Source organism: Rissa tridactyla, chromosome 2, assembly GCF_028500815.1.
Source record: "Rissa tridactyla isolate bRisTri1 chromosome 2, bRisTri1.patW.cur.20221130, whole genome shotgun sequence".
Classification (NCBI taxonomy): Eukaryota; Metazoa; Chordata; class Aves; order Charadriiformes; family Laridae; genus Rissa; species Rissa tridactyla.
In genome coordinates this window covers 95,699,045-95,721,838 of record NC_071467.1, presented here as the reverse complement: position 1 = coordinate 95,721,838, position 22,794 = coordinate 95,699,045, and the positions used below count along the sequence as shown (strand labels likewise).

Sequence of the window (22,794 nt, the reverse complement as noted above, 5' to 3'; positions counted from 1 at the left end):
CGCCAGGCACTTCCCAAGGTGCTACTTTGGGAAGGAGGGGGCCATTCGGCAGGCACGCCGAGAGGAAATCAGGCACATAAGGGTGATGTTCCGTACCGAAAGGAAATTAAAATGGACTGTGTAATTCACCAACACACTCCCAGAAAATGAGGATGAGCTGAAATGAAAAGCAATGCAGCAGCTTTGTTATTTTACTACTTTTAAAGAGCTGTTATACATGAGTTACTAAGTCACTATTAACTGAGGTAGAAATTGCGAGCTGACCTTGCAGGGCGACCCACAGCACACAGCAACGGGTCCTACACTATATCCCTCCTGCAACACAAAAACCTGGGTGTCCTGCTACTTGGGTTGCTTATTCAGGGGGCTGAATGGCAGACAAACCTTTGAAGATGAGGACATATGAAACAACCGCTTTTTATTTCAGGGAGAGGGAACGGAGCGTAGGAAAATCTTTGAGCAGCCTGGTCTAGTGGGAGGTGTCCCTGCCCATGGCAGGGGGGTTGGAACCAGATGATCTTTAAGGTCCCTTCCTACCCAGACCATTCCATGATTCTATGAAAACATCCTGGGGACCAGATTCAGCCCGTGTCCTGCCAGCTGGTAACCTCCCATCTAAACAGGTATCCATTTCTTCAGGAAAAACAGAGGACTTGAAGCTTTCTCTTCACAGGAGGCCAAGTGACAAATGCCCACGTTATTAGGAGGGGATTATTTTATGGTCACAGCCACACACCAGCCTGCTATGGCAGTGTTCAGCTTTAAGCACCCACCTGGTTCCCCTGCAAGCCGCACGAGCCGTTTTCAAGCTCTTCTTCCCCAAGTCCCATAAAATGAAGATTTCCGCTCGGAGCAGAGCTGTGCTGGTCCCAAGGCACTTGTTAAAACCTGTCTCTGGCGCAGCCTGCTCCCATCCTGCCTTCTCTCCTCCTCCTCCTCCTCCGTGCTTGCTCTGGCTGCTCCCGGGAGCAGAGGCTGGTCCCAGGGGGACACCGACAATGCTGGTACCCTGTTTCTGTTGCCACCCGCAGGCACCCTGCCCACCCCAGCTGTGCCAGGGCCAGCACTGCCCCATCCCCAACCGCTGCAAAAAGTCAAAATTGTTCAGGTCACACAAGCCTGGTAAAAAGGGAGCAGAGAGGAAGAAGCCAGCATGATTTATCAGCACTGCTGACAACCAAAAATGTGTTGCAACAGAGCCCCAGAAGGTCTTTTCCGGGGCTGGATTTACAGAGAAAAGGAATAAATCGGTGAAATCTTTAATGACTCCTCCAAAGCAGAGTCCTGACCGAAACTGATTTTGCTTCTTTTTCTTTTTTTTGTGGGGCTGGGAGTTGTTAAAACATTTGCTATGTGCTCTGGATTGTAATCAGCATCAAACGTGAAGAAACAAAATCGAAATACGCTGTCTCTCTCTCTCTCTCTTTCTCTCCCCAAGACATAAAAGAAAGTAGGCTGAGGTATCTTCCTGGCATTCCTTTTTTGATTATCCCTAAGAGACCCTTAGACAACAAATAAACTCTTGGGGAAAAAAAAACCCAACAAAACCACACCTGGAACCTTGACACTTAATTTTTATACAAATGTTGACAATTAATTTTGATACAAAAAGCTAGTTATTACAAGAAGCTGAGAAGGTTTTGTTTAGCAAATAAAGAATAGGAAACAAACATGGTAGTATACAGATAGTTACGTGTATTACTAATATGCTAAACAATGTTTTGAAAAATGAAGCAAAAATTATATAGATCCACTCACATTCACCTCATCCCACAGTAAGTACAGTTCCTATTGCTGTGGAACAGCAAACCATTATGATTTCTTAAAAAAAACCAAAAAAACCCCAAAACAAACCACAAGTAAAATTAAACCAAAACCTAAGCCTAGCCCTCTTCCCTCCTTTATCTCGGTTCACTGGCGAAATTTTCTTTCTCTACTTGCAAGCTTAGGAAGATAATTAACTAGCTGCTTCTTATACACCTACAAAATGATAGCACTCTGCAATCTGAACATCGCCCGGCTGTTTTTTCCTTTTTTATTTAGAATTTTTCACGCTCAATTTTGCATCGTCTGATGGAAGATGAGGGGGCGGTGAGGAACGTGGGGGAGAAAGCCACGGCAAGCTGCCGCACACACCATCCCACCCTGCACTTGGAACCCAACAATTAAGCCTGGAGCTCGCTCGCTTCAGAAGCGATGAGCCGAAAGTGAGCATTCAGGGACTTCAAGTCCTCAAACAGATTTTATTTTTTGGCCTTGGACAAAAAGATTTTACACAAGTCAACCCCGTGCCACAACAGAGTTGAAAGACTTGCATCCAACTTTATTAACTCATTTACAGTAAGATTTTTTTTTTTTTGGCTTGGTGTGTTTTGCTGGAACAATGACTTCTGGAAAATATGGTGAGTGGGAGAAGAAATTATTAGAATGTGCTCCTTGACTAAAACAATGAAAATACAAACCCAGTATAATGCCCTGGAACTGCTTTTCGGTTTTGTTTTTAACATGCCTGTTTGGACGTTTTCTTGGTAGCACTAAAATTAATGACCTAAGAATCAGCCCCAAATTTCCCAAACTATTAAGATTTTAAGAGGCATTTCCCCCATATATACCCCTAAACTGTTTATTTCAGTTTCAAATGTGTCTTACCTATTTACAGAAGTATTTTTCTCAATTTTCTTTTTCAACAACTCAGCTAAAATACATTTCTGCTCAAAGTTTCCACATTTCCAGCCAGAGAAAAGCTAACAGAGACAAAAATTGTGCATGGTTAATAGGAAGAAAAATAACATTGGAAACTTTGCACACACAAAGAAGGGAAGGAGGAGAGAATGAGGCCGACCAGACAACCTCTCTCGCTCTTTAATTTCTCTTCTCCGAGGAGGTTCACAGTGGCTACTAAAGCACCGAGTCCCCCTGACCTAGACACCTGGAGTTGCGTTGAAGGAAAAGGCTCTGCCAACTTCTTGCTGAAGCTTAGGAGAGCCCTACTAAACACCAAGAACGTTTCAACCAAACCTAATATTATACTGAAGGGGCATTACCCAAGGGAAGAGAAAAGAGAAGAGGAGAGGAACAAACAGTCCACAGCTGTCAATCTGACACTTTCCCCGGATGGCACCCTGCAATGGAAGACAAGGGATGCATCACTTTGCACAGACGCACACGGCTGAGCCAGGCCCACGGTCAGGTACCGGGGGGAGCGGGACAGCAGCCGGTGGCAGATCTCACTGGTGGTGGACACCGTCTGCCTCTGCACTTTGGGGGCTCTTTCCTTGGACTTCCTTGACAAACCATTAGTGATTGCCTGCCAAGGAACAAGTGCTGCTTCCCTAACACCTACTCTTCTCCAAATACTTATTCTTCTCCCTAATGCTTATTATCTTCTCCAGATTCACTTTGTTCATGGTTATAAACCGTCATGCAAAACTGCTGGAATGACTAGATTTTCCAGGAGCAAGGCTGGGCTCGATGCTCCTCAACCTCTCTCAGGTTTCCTCTTTTGCTGACCCCTCCTATGCCAAGAATCACATCAGCAAGACCTTTCCGCTCCCCTCTACTGCCACCAAACTCACCTGCTGCTGATATTCAAGGCTGTGAGTGGTAGTACGTACAAGGTGGGCGTCCACCGAATGCACACGTCTGGCACTTGCTGTGTGAACCACAGTAGGTCAAAGGCTTCCGATGCCTCCGACCTGGGGAAGACCTCAGGCTGTGCACAGAGCTCAGAAAGCATTTCTCTCTCTTTGTGGTTCTCAAAAATACAGGCAAATAGTTTGCTCCACGTTGAAACGGGTGAGGGAGAAGGAAAGGAGCCAGGAGAACAAAGGCAGGATGAAAGATAGTACAGGGGAAAAAAACCTAAGGAAATGATGAAGTACAACACAAAGCCAATAAACAGTGTCTACGCTGCAGAAATGATGCACTTAAAGTATTTTCTTCTCCTTTTGCTTTCTTCTTCCTGAGATGATAGATCAGTTCACACTTTGAGGACTCTACTTAGGAGAAATCACAGCAAGTAGGAAAATACTAAACACATGACTTCCCATTTCTTTTCCCTTGTAAATAAAAATTGGATAGTATTTCATTGGTGACTAAGTTTAATTAAAATACACACTGTCACAGGAGATGACCTGACACTTTCCTGTCTTTGGCAGTCTTTCTGTCCAGCTTCTCATTTTCTGTAGCTACAGTTCATAATTACAAACCAAATAACCTCAGGTTAATCCTGAGGCAAGATTAACCAATTTCTTATGGGTAGTCAGGTATTTGGCTTTTGGCTTCATGTTTTAGAATAGATTTTAAACATATAATACTTTAAAAGTAAAGAAATAAGCAAACCCGACACACAAAAGCCCAAACCATCACTCCCCGTTCACGTCAAGTTTATGATTTAGGTGTTTTAACACCTTAGTTCTCATTTGTTTTAAGCGATTTAATAATTACTTTCAACTGATTTAAACTGTGACAGTTTTATTTTTAAGAACTTCCAGAAATTAAGTTTTAGTCAAACTGAATACTCACCAAGTATTCATTAACAACTCAAGCCAGGATACAGTAACAAGAATCTGACCTTAATTACCAATTATCAACTGGATAAAATTTACACTTTCACACTCCTAGCAGATAATTTTGAAGATTTTGGTGGCTGCAATTTCATTACCTCACGTGCTACAGCAAACAGAAGATTTGGAAATTGTTACTCCAAATCTAGCACAACAGCAGGGACAAACCCAATGGTGCTCATTAAGAAACCCCTGTAAAATTGGGATCGAAATATGGAAAACCAGACACCGTTTTTAAATTATTACCAGGATACAGTTCTGAGCACACAAACAGTTTAAGCTCCTGGTTTAATTCATGGTTTAACTACAGTCTATCATATGACACCTTAGGAGCCACCTCCTCATAGGACAGCTAGAGCAATGCAACCCAACCAGGACATTAACAGCCTAAACTGCAGGCTGTGGCAAAGTGTTTGGACCTGGAATGCTGTGCTACAACATGCCTGCTAAGGCAAAAAGCCACGATCAAAACGCTGAAATGCAGAAAGAAATAAATAGGTCGAATCCCTGCAGTTGTTTAAACTACTCATACATTCAATTTATGACCTGTTGGGTGCGCGGCACTGAGGAACTGACCTGCAGGTCTCAATGATTCTCTGAAAAAAACCACATAGTGCACAAGGTTCATTCCTGGGCACTTTGCTGATTTATTTTCTTAATTCTTTGTGGGAGGAGGCGGTATTTGCAGGTAAAATGTTGGGCTGCTTCAGGAATTATATAGACAATAATAATACAAGTATTTCAGAAATAGAAAAAGTTCAAAGAGCAATACAAATACTTAGGAGCCTGCGGATGATTCTGTATAAGAGTCTAAAAGATTATAGCAGTTTAATTTACAGAGAGGTGGAAAATATTTGACATAATACGGGTATATAGAATAATAAATGTAACAAGGAAGGTAAAACTGAGCACTACTGGAAAAAAAGACCAAACTGAAACCTCTTAACTCTTACTTCTGCTATCAAGATGTGGGTCGTAGGAGCTGAACTTCTCACCGGTTTTGTCTTACCAATTTATCTCTGCTCTCGTTTCCTCCCTGCTTTCAGGCAGGTATTTAAAATGGATGCATTTGCGATTTAGCTTTCCCACTGCAAATGAATTCATTGATCAATTCTGTTTGAAAACACTAAAGAGAAACCCATTGTGTTTCAATGAGATATTAGCTCTTGGGGCTTTTGTCACGAAATACCGAAGCTGTGCACCGGGGAATCTCAATACTCACTTTATTAAGAAGAACACACCCTGGTGTAAGGACAAACAGATAACGTTCTTGATGGAGATCAAATGTGATTTCCAGAACACCACCCAGCTACTAATTGCACTGCAAGAAAGGTTAAAAAAACCCACAAAACAAAACACCGCGGTCCACAGCCAGTTCTTGCAAAATTGCCTACTGAACCCCTTGTTATTCTCCCTCTGAAACACTTTGCAGGGGCCACTTTGAGACAGGATACTGATGAATCACTCTGGGTTTGTTTTAAAGAAATGAGGAAAGAGTTAAAAATAATTCTGGTTGCTTTAGAAACTGACATCCTTTGTTTTGGTTGAGATGAAATACCATTACAGGCATGCAATACCCTTTAAACTTGCCACTCTTCCAACAATAACTAAAGCTATTCTGAGAAACTACCACCCAAAAAGAGATCACCACAGATTTACAGTAAGTTTGCCGTTGCAAAGTTGGAGTATATTTGCAGTATTACCAAAAATGCTCAGCCAAGCCGAGTTTGGAGTGACCTGACGGTAACCACCAAAACAGGACAGTAACTCACTGCCCACCGACTCCAGCAAAAACACGGCAGTCAAAATAGCAATACGGGCTTTTCTACTTTCAACGGCAATTTGCAGCTAACTGTATTTTCAGCAAATGCAATACTCAACCCAAATTATTGAGATGACATTTTTAATAGACGAACACTAAGATACTACTAAAATTTCATGATTTAAGCTAAAACCATGTGGGTTTATCATGTGTTTTAAGCATTACTCAAATGTTCACTGAAATGTTTTAGTGTTTCACTCACATTGCAACCTTTTAGGCTGCTGCACTCAGACTCACTTTGTCTGCTCATACAGACGCTTCGGTCCTGGTCACAAGCCTACCTGACTACTGACCCTTCAGTATTTCTTTTGAACACAGACTTCAAAACCTGTAAAAGTTGTTTGCTTTGAAGCTGGCACCCCTCCACCTAAAACCATCTTAATCATTAGAAGTCAAGCACGGAAAGGAATTCTTTTTTTTCCTTTTTTTGGCAATATTTTAGCTCCCACAAACCGGTTCCTAAGCCCGATCCATGCCGATCCATCTCCCACATCCCTCTCCCGGTTACCGGCCCCGAGTCCCAGCAGCTGCCGATGGCTCCCAAGAACACAAACCTCCTGTTCCGACATTTGTCCCTGCCCAAGTGAACATCACTCAAAGGAACACTTCAAACCAACCCGGCAATAACTTTTAAAGCAATATATTGAAATACGCCGATGTTCTGGTAATAGCCACCTATAGACAGTATATATATAACGCTACATGGGACAATATCCATGACCCGACTTGTAACTCTCTTGATCTGAGTCTGTCTTAACATTTTGGAGATTGTTCTGACTCAACCTAAAATTAAAAACATCGATAGGCAAAGCGAAGCTCAATAGTTTGCAAACTAGACTGCCATCTCTCCCTCCACATATGTGTATGAATGTACACATTTTTAAGGATGCATAATTAACTGTAAGAAAATAGTTCTCCAAAACCAGACAGCTAAAGTATTTATATCAAAAGCTGAATCTTTCTCACTCTATCTGCACAAATAAACCCACTGAAGTTGCCAGCTTTGTCAAAGTGAGCAAGATTAGCTTCTAAACATAAATCAATTTAAGCAGTCAGAAACCTACAAGAAGTACTAAAGTTGCTTTCAAATGCCTTGCAGACTTTTACAAATGGAAAGTCGTTGACTTAGTCGGTGGAAACAAAGTATTTTCTAATGCAAGACAACATTGCTGTCACAGCAACGTAGTTTCTATTGGGGCCATTTAAAATCAGAACAAAAGTAGGGTATTTCCAGATCCTGCAAGGGGAGGGCTGGAGTCGGGGTGGGGTGGAGAATGGGGGTACTGATCTTACAACTGCAATATTGTTTAACAGTCCAGGTATCCATGCTTCCATGCTGACCAGACAGCTTTGGGTTGTTTCGGTTTGGTTTTTTCCTTTCTATTTTTTTTTTCTTGCAGATTTTGCTATGTATTTATAACCATAAAAGTCAGTAAAGTCACTTGATTTGCGAGAGGCACTACAATCAGACTGATCTAAGATAAAAATAAAACTCATTATCTATAAGGTTGCTCTCAAAAGTCAACTAACACGCTGGCATCACAAGAAATTAATTCATCAGTGTATTTTTGACAAGCACAGTGCTTTTCCTCTGAAAGGTCATTTTTCTAAATTAAGCAAAGTATTAAATATCTTTGTCGTTCTGCTGCACGTCCCAAACTTAACTCGTGAAATGTTTGCACTGTAAAAATCAAATTGCATTTGAAATAAATACATGAAATAGAGTTTCACACGCAGTTACCTTTGACATTTGTACAACAAACTATGTAAGCCAACACAAAGGCCTGCCCATATGTTGCATAAACTATGTTAACTGAAAGCGTACAGACTTAGTAAATGCAGTATAGCCCAGTTTTGCCCAGAAAGCATCCTTCTTTTAAACCTCCTCTAAAAAGACACCAGTAAGCACGAAAGGTAGATGCGGACATCGTCGTCTGCTGTTTAGGATTTGCGTGGGTCTTCCTCACTGAAGTGGGAAACACAGACCGGCGTCCTACACACCGTGCCCTGCTACGTGCCACCTCTGCGTCCCTCCAGTTCCTTCCTCCCCCTCCCCAGACAGCAGTAGGATGGAAGCCACCAGAGCCGCTGGCCCAAGATTTGGCTTCCGACTCCCACCCTGCCTCCAGAAGGAGCTTACCTGGCCTCTTTCAACCAGCGGCGGCGAAGCCTCGCGATGAACTATGGAAAATACCCAGACCTCTCCCCTTCCACGTCGGAAAAGGAAACTTCTGCCCACAACACCCAGAAGAAAAAAGCAGCTCCACAGGATAAAAATGGGGACTCCTCTGGTGCCAGACAGACATGCCAAAAACAACTTCTCTTTGTGAATATAGCACAAAGGAGAAAGCTTCTTCCCTTTTGCATCTACTGGGGCTGTTCTGTGACGAGTGGTTTTTCTGCAGCGCCCGTCTCCCTGGCAGGCTGGGGTTACAGGAGTGTCTTCACTTATGTAACTTCATTTCTTGAGTACGCAATTACCCAACACACCCAAGGCACTCCAAAGCTTTTTTTTTTTTATTAAAGAAAAATTACTTTCTTTCCAGCTGGAACATTTTTTTTATTTTTTTTTTTTTTTTCAAACTTAGGTCTGTAAGCAAAGCCACAGGAGCGCTCTGAATGTGGTCAACCAAGACCCTCAGTATCCCCATAAAGTAGACATTAATTTCTTGGCAGCGCATCTCTCTCTCTCTCTATGTACGGGAACGTAGGCTGAGCTCCAGGCTTGCAAGAGACCTCGACGTTCCCAAGAACCTCCTCCGTTTTCACCCGCACACCTTTCTCCTCCTACAGCAGGTCCTCAAGTTCCTGCTGAGCATTCTTCCCAAAGCCGTGCAAGACAGCTACCCACGCCAGCAAGCCCCACCACCAGAAACAAGTGCCCTTTCTGCCATTTCACAGCACCAAATATTTGACTGTATTCTTCCTAAATGCAACACTTCAACTCATTTTACAAGAGAAAGACAGTGGCAAAGAGCAGGACACAGACAATTAAGCCAGTATTTGCCCATGAAAAGGCAACGGGACATTGCGTGGGGAGACACCTGCAATCAAGGCAGGATCAACTGCAGTCAGATCTAGAAAATTGACCTCTGCATTTGAATAGCCATCACTGAAGTCGAATACAGATCTGTCAGGCAGCACAGACACAGGCCACAAGAGCCTTATTACAAGGATTTGTACCTGCCACAGTTGCCTTAAAATACCTTCTCCCTCCTGAACAGGTCTTCGGCTGAAAGCCATTGGAAAACCGTGGAAACCTTCCCTTTGGGCAAGACACAGCACGAACATGCTGTGAAGGTACCAGTGACATCCATCATCAGTAGGTCTGTGCCAGGCAGACTGTGACAGAGATCTTTGATCACTTTTAAGTAGAAATGGGCCTTTTTAACTGGCAACCTGGGCAGTTAAAAGCACAACGGAATCCCAGTCACCCCAACGCTGACAATGTAGGATTACAACCACACGGGTCTGAAGGCAACACTGGGAAATCCCCGTCTGCTAGTGAAGGATCAGGACCCTATTTACTGAGCAGTGCGCTACACCACTACACACATATAAAAGGGGAGGAGGGGCGGAGGAGTTAGTCACCTTCCCCCAAGAAGTTTAACTTAAATATACTATTAAAAAATACTGATTCTATTCACAGGCATTACAGTTTCCCAAAATCCACACCTCTGCTCGAGGTCCTAAACATCCTTGCAAAGTCATTGCGGCTGTTCAGGTATCGTTCATTCTTTCACCCAAACCACTATTTTTAATCATTTTATCCAAAAGCAAAGTAGAGTAACTTCACAGCCATCCTGTGTTTGGAGGCACTGTAAAAGTTCCTCGCTTCATGGCTACGTTACACCCCGTTACAGCTGACAGGTCTGGTACAACACAGGGTCATGTCGGGAGAAAGGAAGACGCAACAGGTAACCGATCTGCAGCCTGCTCTTGGCCACAGCCCCCCACCCGGGGCTTTGTGAAGGTGGGTGAGGCAAGCTCTCCTGCTGGCCCTCTGACCTGGTGGGAGACCTTATGGCAGTCTTCCAGTAGCTAAAGGGGGCCTATGGGGAAGATAGGGAGGGACTCTTTTATCAGGGAGTGTAGTGACAGGACAAGAGGTAATGGTTTTAAACTGAAAGAGGGTAGATTCAGATTAGCTATCAGGAAGAAATCCTTCACTGTGAGGGTGGTGAGACACTGGAACAGGTTGCCCAGGGAAGCTGTGGATGCCCCATCCCTGGAGGTGTTCAAGGCCAGGCTGGATGGGGCTTTGAGCAGCCTGGTCTAGTGGGAGGTGTCCCTGCCCATGGCAGGGGGGTTGGAACTAGATGATCTTTAAGGTCCCTTCCAACCCAAACTATTCTATGATTCTGTGATACCCTGGCAGTTGCACATCACCACCAGAGCTGCTGCAGAGACGGAGGCAGACAGGGGCATTCCCACCTCCGGCCACCCCCTCGGCTGCAGGAAGGGGCAGAAACGCTTTTCCAGACCTCCAAGATACTGAAGGAGCAAAGAAACCATCGGGTTGCAGGGATGTTGACAAATATTGTCGTTGTCATTATTTCAAGTGGAAGAAAAAGGTTAAGTCGTCTGAGGGAAATTAAACGTTTTAATAGGAACAAGCACAAATGTGAAGCTGTCAGGATGTAAAAATGCAACCTCCATAAAACCGCTTATGTTTTGATCTATGCAACCAAGAAAGATACATTAGAAATAACCATGCTACAATCCTCTTGAATGCTGTTGACATAAGATGTATAGGAGAGAAAACAAAAAGTAAATAACTGATCAGACTTGATATACTGTTGACTGCTGAAGGAAATGATACCTCCCTTCTCATACAATTCCATAAGACTTAGGCAAAGCAAACGAAACTTTAATCGCAATATTTCATTTGTAGTTCAGATTTGAGATGGCTGGCCATATTAATTTTACAAATTTTTACTTTATGAATATATCACGTCTAATTTACATTTAAGAAGTAAAACTTGAAACCAAACAGTGGAACAGTAAAGCTTCCTTAAGGCACAATGCCAAGGAAAACCAGGAGGCTGCAGTAAACCGCACTAGTAAACAAATCGGGAATACCTTGTACAGGCCAGTAAGAATCTCTGTGCTGTTATTATCAAAGGGGCTTTAAGCATTACACTGCAAATCCTGTGTAACAAGAACTGAATGAAGCATATCAAACCATCTACTGTCCTTTGAAATTCCCTATATAAAAAACAGGTTTTAAGAAATCAAGTTGACATTACGTGTTAGTACTGGAGAGTAAAACGCATTATACAGCACATTATCCTCACAATTATCCCCAAAGCAAGTAACACACATCTATAAAACCAGAGCAAAATAAATTGAAAGACGTTATGGTTGGGAAATGCACTGTTAAGGTACACAGAGCCTGATTAACACCGGAGTCAATGCTGGGACTCTCATTAAGATATTCCGGTGTTCTGAAACCCTAAATTAAATTTTCTTTAATGATCTACTGGCCATTTCTCCCATTCTAATATTACCAAAGGGCATAGATAGCATCGTTAGGCTGCACCAGTTAATTAATTTTCTACAGCTTAAAATGGCCTAAGTTAGGCTGAGGCTTAGCTTCCCCAGGAAAATTGTAGGCTCCTGTGCCTACAAGAGGATGCTGCTAGGGGGAATCTGCCAAGAAACTTTTCCAGGCAGAAAATTCATTACCGGAACCTACGATATTTGTGGAAAGGATGAGTTTCATCAAGTTTTACATGAAGAAATATTTTCTAGAATGGTCAGTTTCATCTTTCTTAAAAAAACAAACAAACAAACAAAAAAAACCAAAAAAAATCAAAAAACCCCCAAAACCAAAAAAAACCCCACACACACCAAAAAAACATTTTATCCAAAGGTTTGTTTCAAATTTTTGATTAATCTACACTAAAAAAAAAAGCCATTCAGACTTTGAAAAGTCAAATTCGAGTGTATTTAAAATTTGTAACAATGAAACTGATTAACACATTTTCATTTCAAAAAAATACAGAAGTGTGACACGTTTTGAGTTTTCTGACAGTTTTTCTTGCTTTTTCACATTAAACACAAGTTACAAAGGAAAACAAAGACAGGCTTCTAAAAATAACATCAACGATGACCTATGAATTTCAGTGAGTTTTAATTATGGATGTTTGAACAGAGTACAAACCTACTCTGAAGATCATCTGACATACCCACAAGGAATGACTTGGCACAGGCTTATTAAGCGTGGATTTAACATCCATTGTTCACTCAAATCAATGAATGAATTTACTAATGTTCAGAGGATTCATTCTGAAAGTATTTTACTTTACGTGACTTCAATAGGGATACATTTTGCGTTTTGCACAAACAACACGACACCCATTGTAAAGCTACAAACTTGGTTAAGGATCTCACAATGCTGGTCTTTCTCTTTATCGTGTCTACACCTGTCCTCTGTTGTATGGGATAAATTAGATGAAGCTGAAATCCCTTCCCCAACCCCATGCTCCAATCTCGGGTGAGTGTCCGATTCCCCCACCAAGACACTACCAACAGAGGATGTCAGATAAAGAGCCCAACCTCCGAATTTAAATATCTCCAGAGCAGTGGGAAGCCTAAAAATATATATATATATATATATATATAAAAAAAACGGTTAACCCAGAAAACCCCATACTACTTCACTGAAATTCAGACCATGCTGAGGCTGACTATAAGGCTCCCAAGCGATTTTAAGAGAACCAGAATTTCATCTCACAGTTTTATTAGGAAACCAAAACTTCCTGGCACAACCCCACAACATCCACCTATCTGTGGGAACTCCCTTGTTATGACTTCCATTCCCCTGTGGCAAGCGACTCTGCAAACCAGCCAAATCTCACACAAAGGTTTGCTTCTTCGTCGCTCCTCTGGAATCCCAGGGCGTAGATGAAAAGCGAGGACTGGCTGCCTTGGACAGCATCCAATAAAAAAAATCCACAGCAATATGAAAAAAAGCCAAACCCAAACAGGTAGCAAGACGCCTACCAGCAGCACAAAATTTTCTCTTCTGTGGCGAGCGGGAACCCTGGTGAGGCCACATCTGGAGTACTGTGTCCAGTTCTGGGCCCCCCAGTTCAAGAAGGACAGGGAACTGCTGGAGAGAGTCGAGCGGAGGGCTACAAAGATGATCAAGGGACTGGAGCACCTCTCTTACGAAGAAAGGCTAAGAGACCTGCATCTGTTTAGCCTGGAGAAGACTGAGAGGGGATCTTACCAATGCTTATAAATACCTAAAGAGGGGGTGTCAGGAGGATGGGGCCAGGCTCTTTTCAGTGGTGCCCGGCAACAGGACAAGGGGACACAAGCTGGAACATAGGAAATTCCATCTCAACATGAGGAAAAACTTCTTTACTTCGAGGGTGGCAGAGCACTGGAACAGGCTGCCCAGGGAGGTGGTGGAGTCTCCGTCTCTGGAGACATTCAAAACCCGCCTGGACACGTTCCTGTCCAACCTGCTCTAGGTGACCCTGCTCTGGCAGGGGGGTTGGACTAGATGATCTCCAGAGGTCCCTTCCAACTCTTACCATTCTGTGATACTTGTTTTCGACCACACAGCTCAGTGCTGGGAGGGCAGAAGAGAATATGTGGGATGATGCTGGAGAGGCGAGGGTGAAATGCCACAGGGCACCCACTTATGGGCGGGGGGCAAAGTTGGGTCTCAGGGTTATGGAACTTATCGTGGAATATGCGAGTTCGGTACTGGCACCCACCACAACCTTCCTGCGTGCCTTAGCTCCAGTCCATAAAACAATGTTTCCATGCGCCAAGGATTTATTGGAAAGATAATTTATGTTTCTAAGGAATACAGTTGCTGCACACATGAATTCCTACAGAGATATTTAGATAGTTTATTGCCAACTACTTTCATAGAACATTTTCTTGAATTAACCCCTTAGACGCCCTCCTGAGCTTATCTGCTCATTTACTGGTGCCTTGTCCCATGGCGCACAAAAATTTAAAGGCAGCTTGATTTGTTGCTATTTCATCACACGTTACTACTACATCGAAAGCAGGGGCATGAACTCCTCCTTACACATTCTGACAGGTGATACTAAATAATTAGACCAATGACTTCAAAAGCAGTGCCCAGTTCTCTTAAATCAAGAAATCTTAAATCAAGTTCTCTTGAATCAAAGTGCCCAGTTCTCTGAAACCAGCCTGGTTTTCAGCAAGGGACTTTCTGAAAATCAGACCCTCCTACTAAATTGTCTCAGATGGGGCCCACACAAAGCTAGCTGCGGAAAACCCTTCTGCAAAAACACGCCTGACTTCTGTGTGCACCTCCTAAATACAGCGTAAACTAACTATTGTACGAACAACACAAAATTACGGCAGTTAGAAAACCGCCTCTTCTTCCAACTTGTAGCAATTAATTCCAAAGTCAAAAATCTTCATAATACAGTTGAGAATTTTCAAAGGCACTATGACGTTGGTGATGGGTTTTAACTAATTTTCCCACAGAAGCTGATGATAAAACTCCTGCCAATTAAAACAGCGTTCATCTAATTCAATTTCCAAGTGCTCCTGACAATCACACTCATAACTCTTAGGTGAGGTAACAACCCGTTTCAATCTTTTGGAAAATGATCTTTAAAGATAAGACATTATTAAGTAATAAAAACCTGATATTTATCTTTCAATGACAATAAAGACCTATAATAAAGCACGGATATTCAACCAGAATAATATCTTACTGTGCTCAGCATGAACTGGTTTGTGACCATACACTTTATAACATACGAAACCCAAACAGTAAAGATGGAAACAGTTTGGTACACCTATACAGTGTCTCATATGAACTCTTAGACCACACCAAAAGAAACCCATGAGTTACTTTAACACCAGCTCGTCCTCCAACCTGACATTTCCCCGCTGGCTGAGCTAGTAGAATGACCTTCCCTAAGATCCAAAAGCCTTTTCCCTGCTTCTCAATCTCCCTGTGCTACCCACTTTCTAGATGAAAGACAACTTGCAAAGGTTTAGGATCACTTTTGGTAAAATATGCTACACAAACTTACACCATCAGTTTTAATACAGCGAAAAGCTTTCCAAACGCATTAAAGGGAACATTTGGGTTTTCTTCTGGAGTCTCCTTATAAGTAAATTCCCCAGTTGAGTTATAGGAGCTTTCTCGATGTCTTTTCACAATATAAACCAGGACTGGGAGAACCAATTAATAGCGGATCCTCCAGTACGTACTGCGTCCTGTCATCTATCATATCCGAGGCCATCAGCGCTGCTGGGATTTATAATCAGATCATGGTACATAACAGACAAATGAGCAAAAATTCTTCTTAATTTAAGATGTCATTAATTCCATTATAATTATATTGACTGTCATAAAGGTCTGCCATTTTTAAAGGGTGCACAAACACTTAATTCCCTGTGACAAGCACACGCGTACCGAAATAAAGATACAGAGATAAGCTGACACTAGTTCCATGTCAGGGAAGTGAAAATATCCAAAAGGCAGAGCTACACAACATTAATTAAGACTTCTTATAAATCCAGAGAGCTTCAGAAAGGCTCCAGAAGTGAAGCAGATGACGGGGCACATCTCACTTGCTTCAAGGAGGAAGCATTTACTGAAACCCTACGCTGTCAAAGGCAGCTGCCGAAACAGCAGCAATTAATGCTTTCAGCTGCATAGGCCTGGCCTATCCAAAATAATTTTAAGGTCAAGCTTCATCCGTCTTCATTTGTTTCCGATTTTGCCAGGTAACTGCAACTAACTTATCAAGTTTCAGGCTGAACTACTTTGGGGTTGGGGGAGATGAGATGGGAGGGAAAGAAAGGTTAATAATGCCAAGTCCTGTGTTTTCCTTGCGAGTCTCAATAAATAACTGCTGGTGATGCAGAACAATACTACATTTTAAAATGAACAAGAGTCAAATCCCTATAGCTGAAACAACCAAAATAAAAGTTGCTTTATCTCTTGGAAAGCACTTGTCAATATTAACGAATGTCAGACATATGCAAAAACCAGCTGAACTATGCACACACAAAAAAAGAAAAACCCTTGGCTGTACTCTTTACTTACAGAAATGCAGCAGAAGCAATATTTCCAGTTCCCAAAAAGAACAGCTGTAAGCTAGTCTGGGGGCAACCGAGGATGTCTCTCAACAAAGGACGAACGCCAGCAAAGTTCTCGTACCCAAATGCTTCAAGTCCTCTGAGCAAACCCTGGTTGCTCGCACCTGATAGACGACGGCACCAGCTGTGCAGGCTCCTTCAACAGGTACCAGGCCTGCTTTGCTACATAAAAGACTCCCAACAACAAAAGTATCGAGTGAATTCCTGAACCAGAAGGCATCAGAAAGGGCTGCAGATGTCTTCTCTGCCACCCTGCAGTGACCGGCAGGCACCCCTGTTTCCAGGCCAGGGCTCTCAGTCGCTCAGAAAGTGCTTCTCTTGGGTATTTCCTTGCTGAACTGTTGCATAACCCTGCTGCAATAAATCCCATCTTCCAGCTCCCCGTCCTGCACCGGTGCTTGCAGGCTTTGGGACGGCTCTACTATTCGGCTTTATGCGTTGCCAGCTCTGACTTCAGCGTTTTTAGAATAGCTACGCGCACACACACGCAGATAGCAGGTAAGCTTTGCTAATTAAAACAACGATGCTGTTAAATGTCTTTATACAATAAATACTCGGCTTCTGGAAAACTGGTTTGGTTGTGATTTTGTTGGGCTCCCCCCCGCCTTCCTCCAGTACAACTTGGAGGTTAAGATCTTGTCACAGCTCAAAACCCAATGCTAAAGCTACACTACAGCCCAAGGTCAGGCTTTGCCTATTTATACAGCATCCTTACTTTAATGCTTTAAAGTTCCTGTAGCCCATTTCTGTCTTTTTCATACAAACAATATTTGCAAAAGCAGAGTGTCTTTTGTTCACGTAGACCAAACAGAGCCTTTTTCCCGGTAATAGCCTAGAAACTAATAACTATTTTAGAGCAATTCCAGTACAATGAAATGCTGTTATTGGCTGTTTATGTAACAGTGAATTAACCCCCACCGATACCTTTCAGGAATTTATAACCATAGTGCACAAAATGTGCTTTGCGAGAGCTTGTTAATATGGTAAGTGCAAAAGCCGTCTGGATTCCGAAGACTGTCTTTCAAAGCAAACATGCTTAACCTGCAGTTTCAGGCATGGAAGAAATTACTCAATTAATTGCAGACAACAAAAACAACGGGGTTATAACTAATGTACAGTAAATGCTCTGTGGGTGTAATGCAAGCTCATTTCCCAGTAGCGTGCTCTCTTACATCCTAACACATTTCCTACCCCACTGCTGTAAAACAGTTTAAGAATGTTAAATTTACTTAGGCTTTTTTTTTTCCCCCATACGCATTTGTTTTCTGGCAACGAGTATTATTATTAACCCAGATAGGGTTTGTTCTCGTAAGAAACATGTTTACAAGATAGACTTTTGCAGCATGGCATTTTTCATGCTTTCTTCTAGACCATACATCATCTTTTCCAAACTTGAAACCAAACATCAGGATTTATAAAGTTTTCGCCTGCACTAATGATTTCCTTGCGGCGACAAAAGAGACCACAGTGACAGGACTTGATAAATTCTCACCTGCTTCTAGGAACTCAAGCAGGCAAAGAGTAGGAAAAAGCTCAAAGCCACGAAAAGACCCCATCAGTGGCAATTGACGCTAAGCAAGAGGTGGAGTAAAACACTAATAATTAAAGATAGCGGAGAGAAAACTTACCAACGCAGACACTGATGTCTTCTTCCGTCATTCCTTCCGCTCATGTTAAAGACATGTCTCAATGACTTGATCTAGGCTAGATACCAGCATAGAGCTAAGATTTAGACTTGCTGCTTGCTAACTGCTTAGAGATGTTCAGGTTGTGTCTATAGAGCACCGTTTACAATTAAAACGACAACTAACTGCGATAACAGAATATGCAGATGTAAAACCAAAAGCACCCCCTCCCAGCACATGACAGCCAGTTCTTGGCTGTCGCTAGGAATACTCATAACCCACGTCTGCCTCCCTCTTGAAGGTCCCTTCCAACCCCACCTATGGGTCTGTGGCACCCCAAAACCAACCTCCCCTCAAACTCCTGCGGTATTTTCGACTCCTGCGATATTTTTTCTCAGCCGAGCCCCCATGCAGACGCACCTAATCCTCTTTACCCCGACAGCTCCCCCACCCCCCCGCCTCCTTCCCACCCGGCCCCGTAGAGCTTTATTTTATTTAAAACGACGCCCGCACCGCTCGGGGGCTGCCGGTCGCCTCCCGTAACCGGCCACCGCCGGGTTCCCCCCACCTCCGCCTCCCCCGGGGACCCCGCCGCCGCATCACGTTGGGCGCAGCAGAGTGCCGGGTGAAGACGTAATATCTCTTTTTCTTTTTTTTTCTCTCTCTCTCTCTTCCCACCCCCCAACGGCTTACGGATGGATCCCAGGCATCCTCCCTCCCCCCCTCCCTCCCCCGCCGCCACCTTCGCCATGGCAACGGCAGCCACCGGGATGACGGGGCCGCCTCTTACGCAACGAGGCAGGCCGACGTCCGTCCCCCCCTCCGCCCCCCCGCCACGCAAGATTCCCACCGGGAATTCGGTCGCCCCTTTTCGCTTCTCCCGACGAACAACCCCGGGAAGGCGGGTAATTGCTGGCGGAGGGGGTGGGGAAAAAAGGGGGGGTGCGGAGTTGGACGGCCCCCCTTCCCCCCCCCCCCCATCCTTCCCCATCCTTCCCGCCCGTGCGGAGCTCGGCGGGAGGTCACAGCCCAGGTGGCAAAACCCACGCACCCAGGTGTGCCCGCCGAGAGGTGACAGAAAAGCGTGCCTCCGGCGCCGGCATGCACCATCGAAGCTAAACGGAAGCCCTCAATACAACGCCGGCCAAGACGCTGAGGGCTTCCTTCAGGAAAACACTTAAGCATGTGCTTAAACCCATTTACTATTCAGGGCAGCCCATAAGCGTTTGCTGAAGGTTAAGCGTAACGTTCTTACGCGGGAGCCCTTAAGTCCTGTGCTGATTAAGGGTTGGGTGGGTTCCCCCCCCCCGCCCCCTTCTAAATCCGAGCCGCTGTGAACCAACAAAATGAACTGCCCTCTGTCTTCTTCCAAATCAAACAAGAGAATGCGAACAGAAAATAAGTCTTATTTTACATTAAGAGGATAAACCCCAACTTTACATTCTATCGTGTTTGGGCTTTTTTCTTCTTTTTTTTTTTTTTTTATTTTCTTTAAGAGCAACAGGCTGCGCAACACCATGCATCCCTATCAACGAGCACCTTTTGTGAGGAAGAAGAGAGCACACGGAAAACCAATTGCTCTGCTACCCCTGAGCTCTAGAATTCCCTTGATGTGCTGTTACAAGCCAGAAAGGATCACAGGGAGCAATGCATACATACATATGCTTTATCCACTGATCTCTTTCGAGGCAAACCTTAAAACGCTGTAGATGGCGAACGTATTTCAGCTATTAAAGGTCGTGGATAAGACAGCTATTTATCAGTTCAAGTAAGGTCACTGTTCCATACACAGGCAGAGGGCTTTGCCTATTGCACAAATGACACTGTCTGCCCTTAATGCCCTGAGAAACTTTTGACAAGCTAAGCATACACAACAAGCCACAAAACTGACGTGTAAATGCTACAGTTCATTAATGTTCAACAGGGAGGTACCATGTCTGCAACTGCTTGGGTTTCTGTTCCACAGCCTACTGCCCCTCCTCAGAGTTCTCCGCCACCCATTTCTTACCAAGAACCTGTATCCCCTATTGGAGGAAGAAACCTCACGAAGAAACCAGTGAGTCAGCGGTTGTGGCTCTTTCCAAAAGAGCCTGAAGGTCCAAGAAACTTCACCTCTTCGCCTCACTTGCTGTAATTTGCCTTGCTAAATCCTGAGCTAAAGGCACCATCATGTTGCTGGAAACCTTATTGCTATAAATGGGTAAGAACAAAGAAATCAAGAAGAACCTCAGATGTCTGTCCCTAAATGACCAATTTACCTGACAGAAAATAAAGGTCTCGCCATGCTCCTATACCTTGGCATGGGAGCCAGACAAAAGAGATGGAAGTTTGAAACCCCAACGCCACAACTGTCCTGATGTGCCCTGCTCAGCTCTTGAAACAGGAAAGCAAACCTAAGTAGTACATTAATTATCTTCTTTCATTAAAAAAACCCAAAACAAAACAAAACAAAACAATCATTCATAAAAACAATTAAGAGAAGGCCATGATCATGCTGCAAAAAAATGGAAGTACATTCAGCTGCCCATGGAAAATAAAATTACCCCTGAACTGTATAAAGTGCCTCCTGGGGTGAATGCTATAGGACTTTTGTTTCATCAGAAGAACAATGCTGCAAAAAGGGGGAGAAATTAAGATGTTCAAAGTCTTTCCCACCGTTCCCACAACTTAAAGACCTACGGGCACTAAAGCAACACAAGCAACATGAAGAAATGAGTAAGAAAGTAACTGCAATCATCACCGCTGTGCAGAGAAGCTTGAAAGCAAAAAAAAAAAAAACAAACCAAAAAAAAGACAGATCGGTATGAACAATCCTAACTTTAAATTTGTAAAACAAACCTAGAAGAAAATGTCTCCTTACATGAGATCATAGCAGGGCCCAAACGGCTTCAAGGCAAAGCGTACGTGAACCGCTCTCTCCTGTGAAGGCTCAAAGCTGGATGCTCAAGTCAACTACCACCGAGTTTTCCCCGCAGGAGCGGGACCTACAAGAGACTGTTTTCTGCGTCCACCTGATTCACAGCAGGGACCTGGCAGCATGCGATTACCGAGTGAGCTTCTCTCTCCTGCCCCAAAAAGGGGCACAAAATGAAGGACGCTAACTGTTTTCAGTCATAAGTGACTGAAGATCACAGCACCTGTATTTCCCTACACCTCCTTCTTGGAGGAGTATTTTAACAGTCTATTAAAAAATTAACTAGTAATGAAACAAAAATAGATTACAAACTGATGATCTCCATTTTCTAAAGTTGCAATCCCAATCTCTTCCACGGGAGCGAAAGTCCAAGTGACGAAATAAACCTTGAACTGTGTCCTAGCATTGCCCTACTCATCATTTTTGGAAAGAGCACCTCGTCCCAAACACCGCAGTTTAGCACCTTCATCCATATACGTGTCCCCATGCCAGATGTCAAAGAGAGGGAGCAGAAAGCCTCCAGCCAGCCAGCATCCAAGTGAGAGTGTTCCCCCGGATCAATGCCACTGACCGGAATCACGCTTGTAATCGTAAGGGACGCCACCGCAGTTACTGTCACACCACCGCGACCTGACGCCAAGCAGGCGGCTGTGCTGCCAACCCAGTGGCCTCCAAAAGCGGGTCCCATGAACAGCAAGCAGCCACCCAGATATTAAGGAGAATAAAAAAGAGGGGCTATTTACCATCAACACGTTCAGCAGAACTCAGCCTGCATCATCTTGTTAGCTCTCCCAGGAGCGAGTGAGCAGGAGAGATGAGGGAGAAGAGCTCTGAACTGGAACTCGCTGGCAGAGAGAAATGGGGGGGTCATAAGGGCTACAGGCTTCTCACCTGGCAGATTCCCCAAAGGAAAAACGGGTACATTGCGTATGCGTGTTGGCTCTCTCTCTACTCTCAGCCACTTCAGCTGTTCCTGAATGCTAAACTCCGTTTCAATTGAAAAAACAAGGAAAACAAAATCTCTGTATTCCTTATGTATAACATACAGCTGTCACAGGAGAGACAACACTGCAGATACAGGAAAAGAAAACTATTTAACTAAGTATTTTTTCCATTTTTATCAAAGGTAATTCTAAATAATGAATAGGGGGAGAAGAACGCTATCTAGCTTTCATCCTAAATGAGATTGAAAGGTATGTTAGAAAAAGATAGCACTTCTTTGGAACCACTTTAAATATGATAGAATAAAAATTCCTACCTGATTTGAAATAATCTTAAATAGTCTTTCCAATGGTTTTGTCCTGCTACACTATGATTTAAACCAGGTATAATGCAATTTTGAATCATATTCAAACAAGGTATCTCAACCAATTTAAACCATATTTAGACCGCAGTATTTTTACTACTAAAGAAAGCTAACAGAGGAACAACATGCTTGGAACATCTGTCGCAGTGATTGAAAGAAGTCTACGACAGGAATAGCAAACACTTATTTTCTTTTCCAAGATGCTGTCAATCTCTTGAAGCAAGGTATCAGTGAAGTAGATGGATTCTAAGGGGTAGGTACCTCACGCTGGCCCGTCTTCTCCAAAACAAAAATGATTAAAATATCCCCTTGTTTCATAACCTTGTCTGCTTGTTTATTATTATCTGCTATCTGTATCGGGGGGAAAAACTCATTGTCAAAGCTAGTAAGCATGTTACAGTGTTATACAAAAAAAAGTCATTTGCCTAAGTCTAAAATCCTCCACC

General features: G+C 43.5%; 1 protein-coding gene across 8 annotated transcripts in view; it reads right to left on the bottom strand.

The window, feature by feature from the left end:
* HIVEP1 (HIVEP zinc finger 1) overlaps nt 1–22,794 on the bottom strand; it is a 131,189-nt gene that overhangs the window by 70,182 nt on the left and 38,213 nt on the right. The window contains exon 1 of one of the 8 annotated variants that reach the window (XM_054193495.1): nt 18,132–18,477. The exons of the other annotated variants lie outside the window; for them this stretch is intronic. Within the exon in view, the coding sequence (XP_054049470.1) occupies nt 18,132–18,162 (31 nt within the window). The 5' untranslated portion in view covers nt 18,163–18,477. Of the gene's footprint in view, nt 1–18,131; nt 18,478–22,794 lie in introns of those variants that run through there. 8 annotated transcript variants of the gene reach the window in all.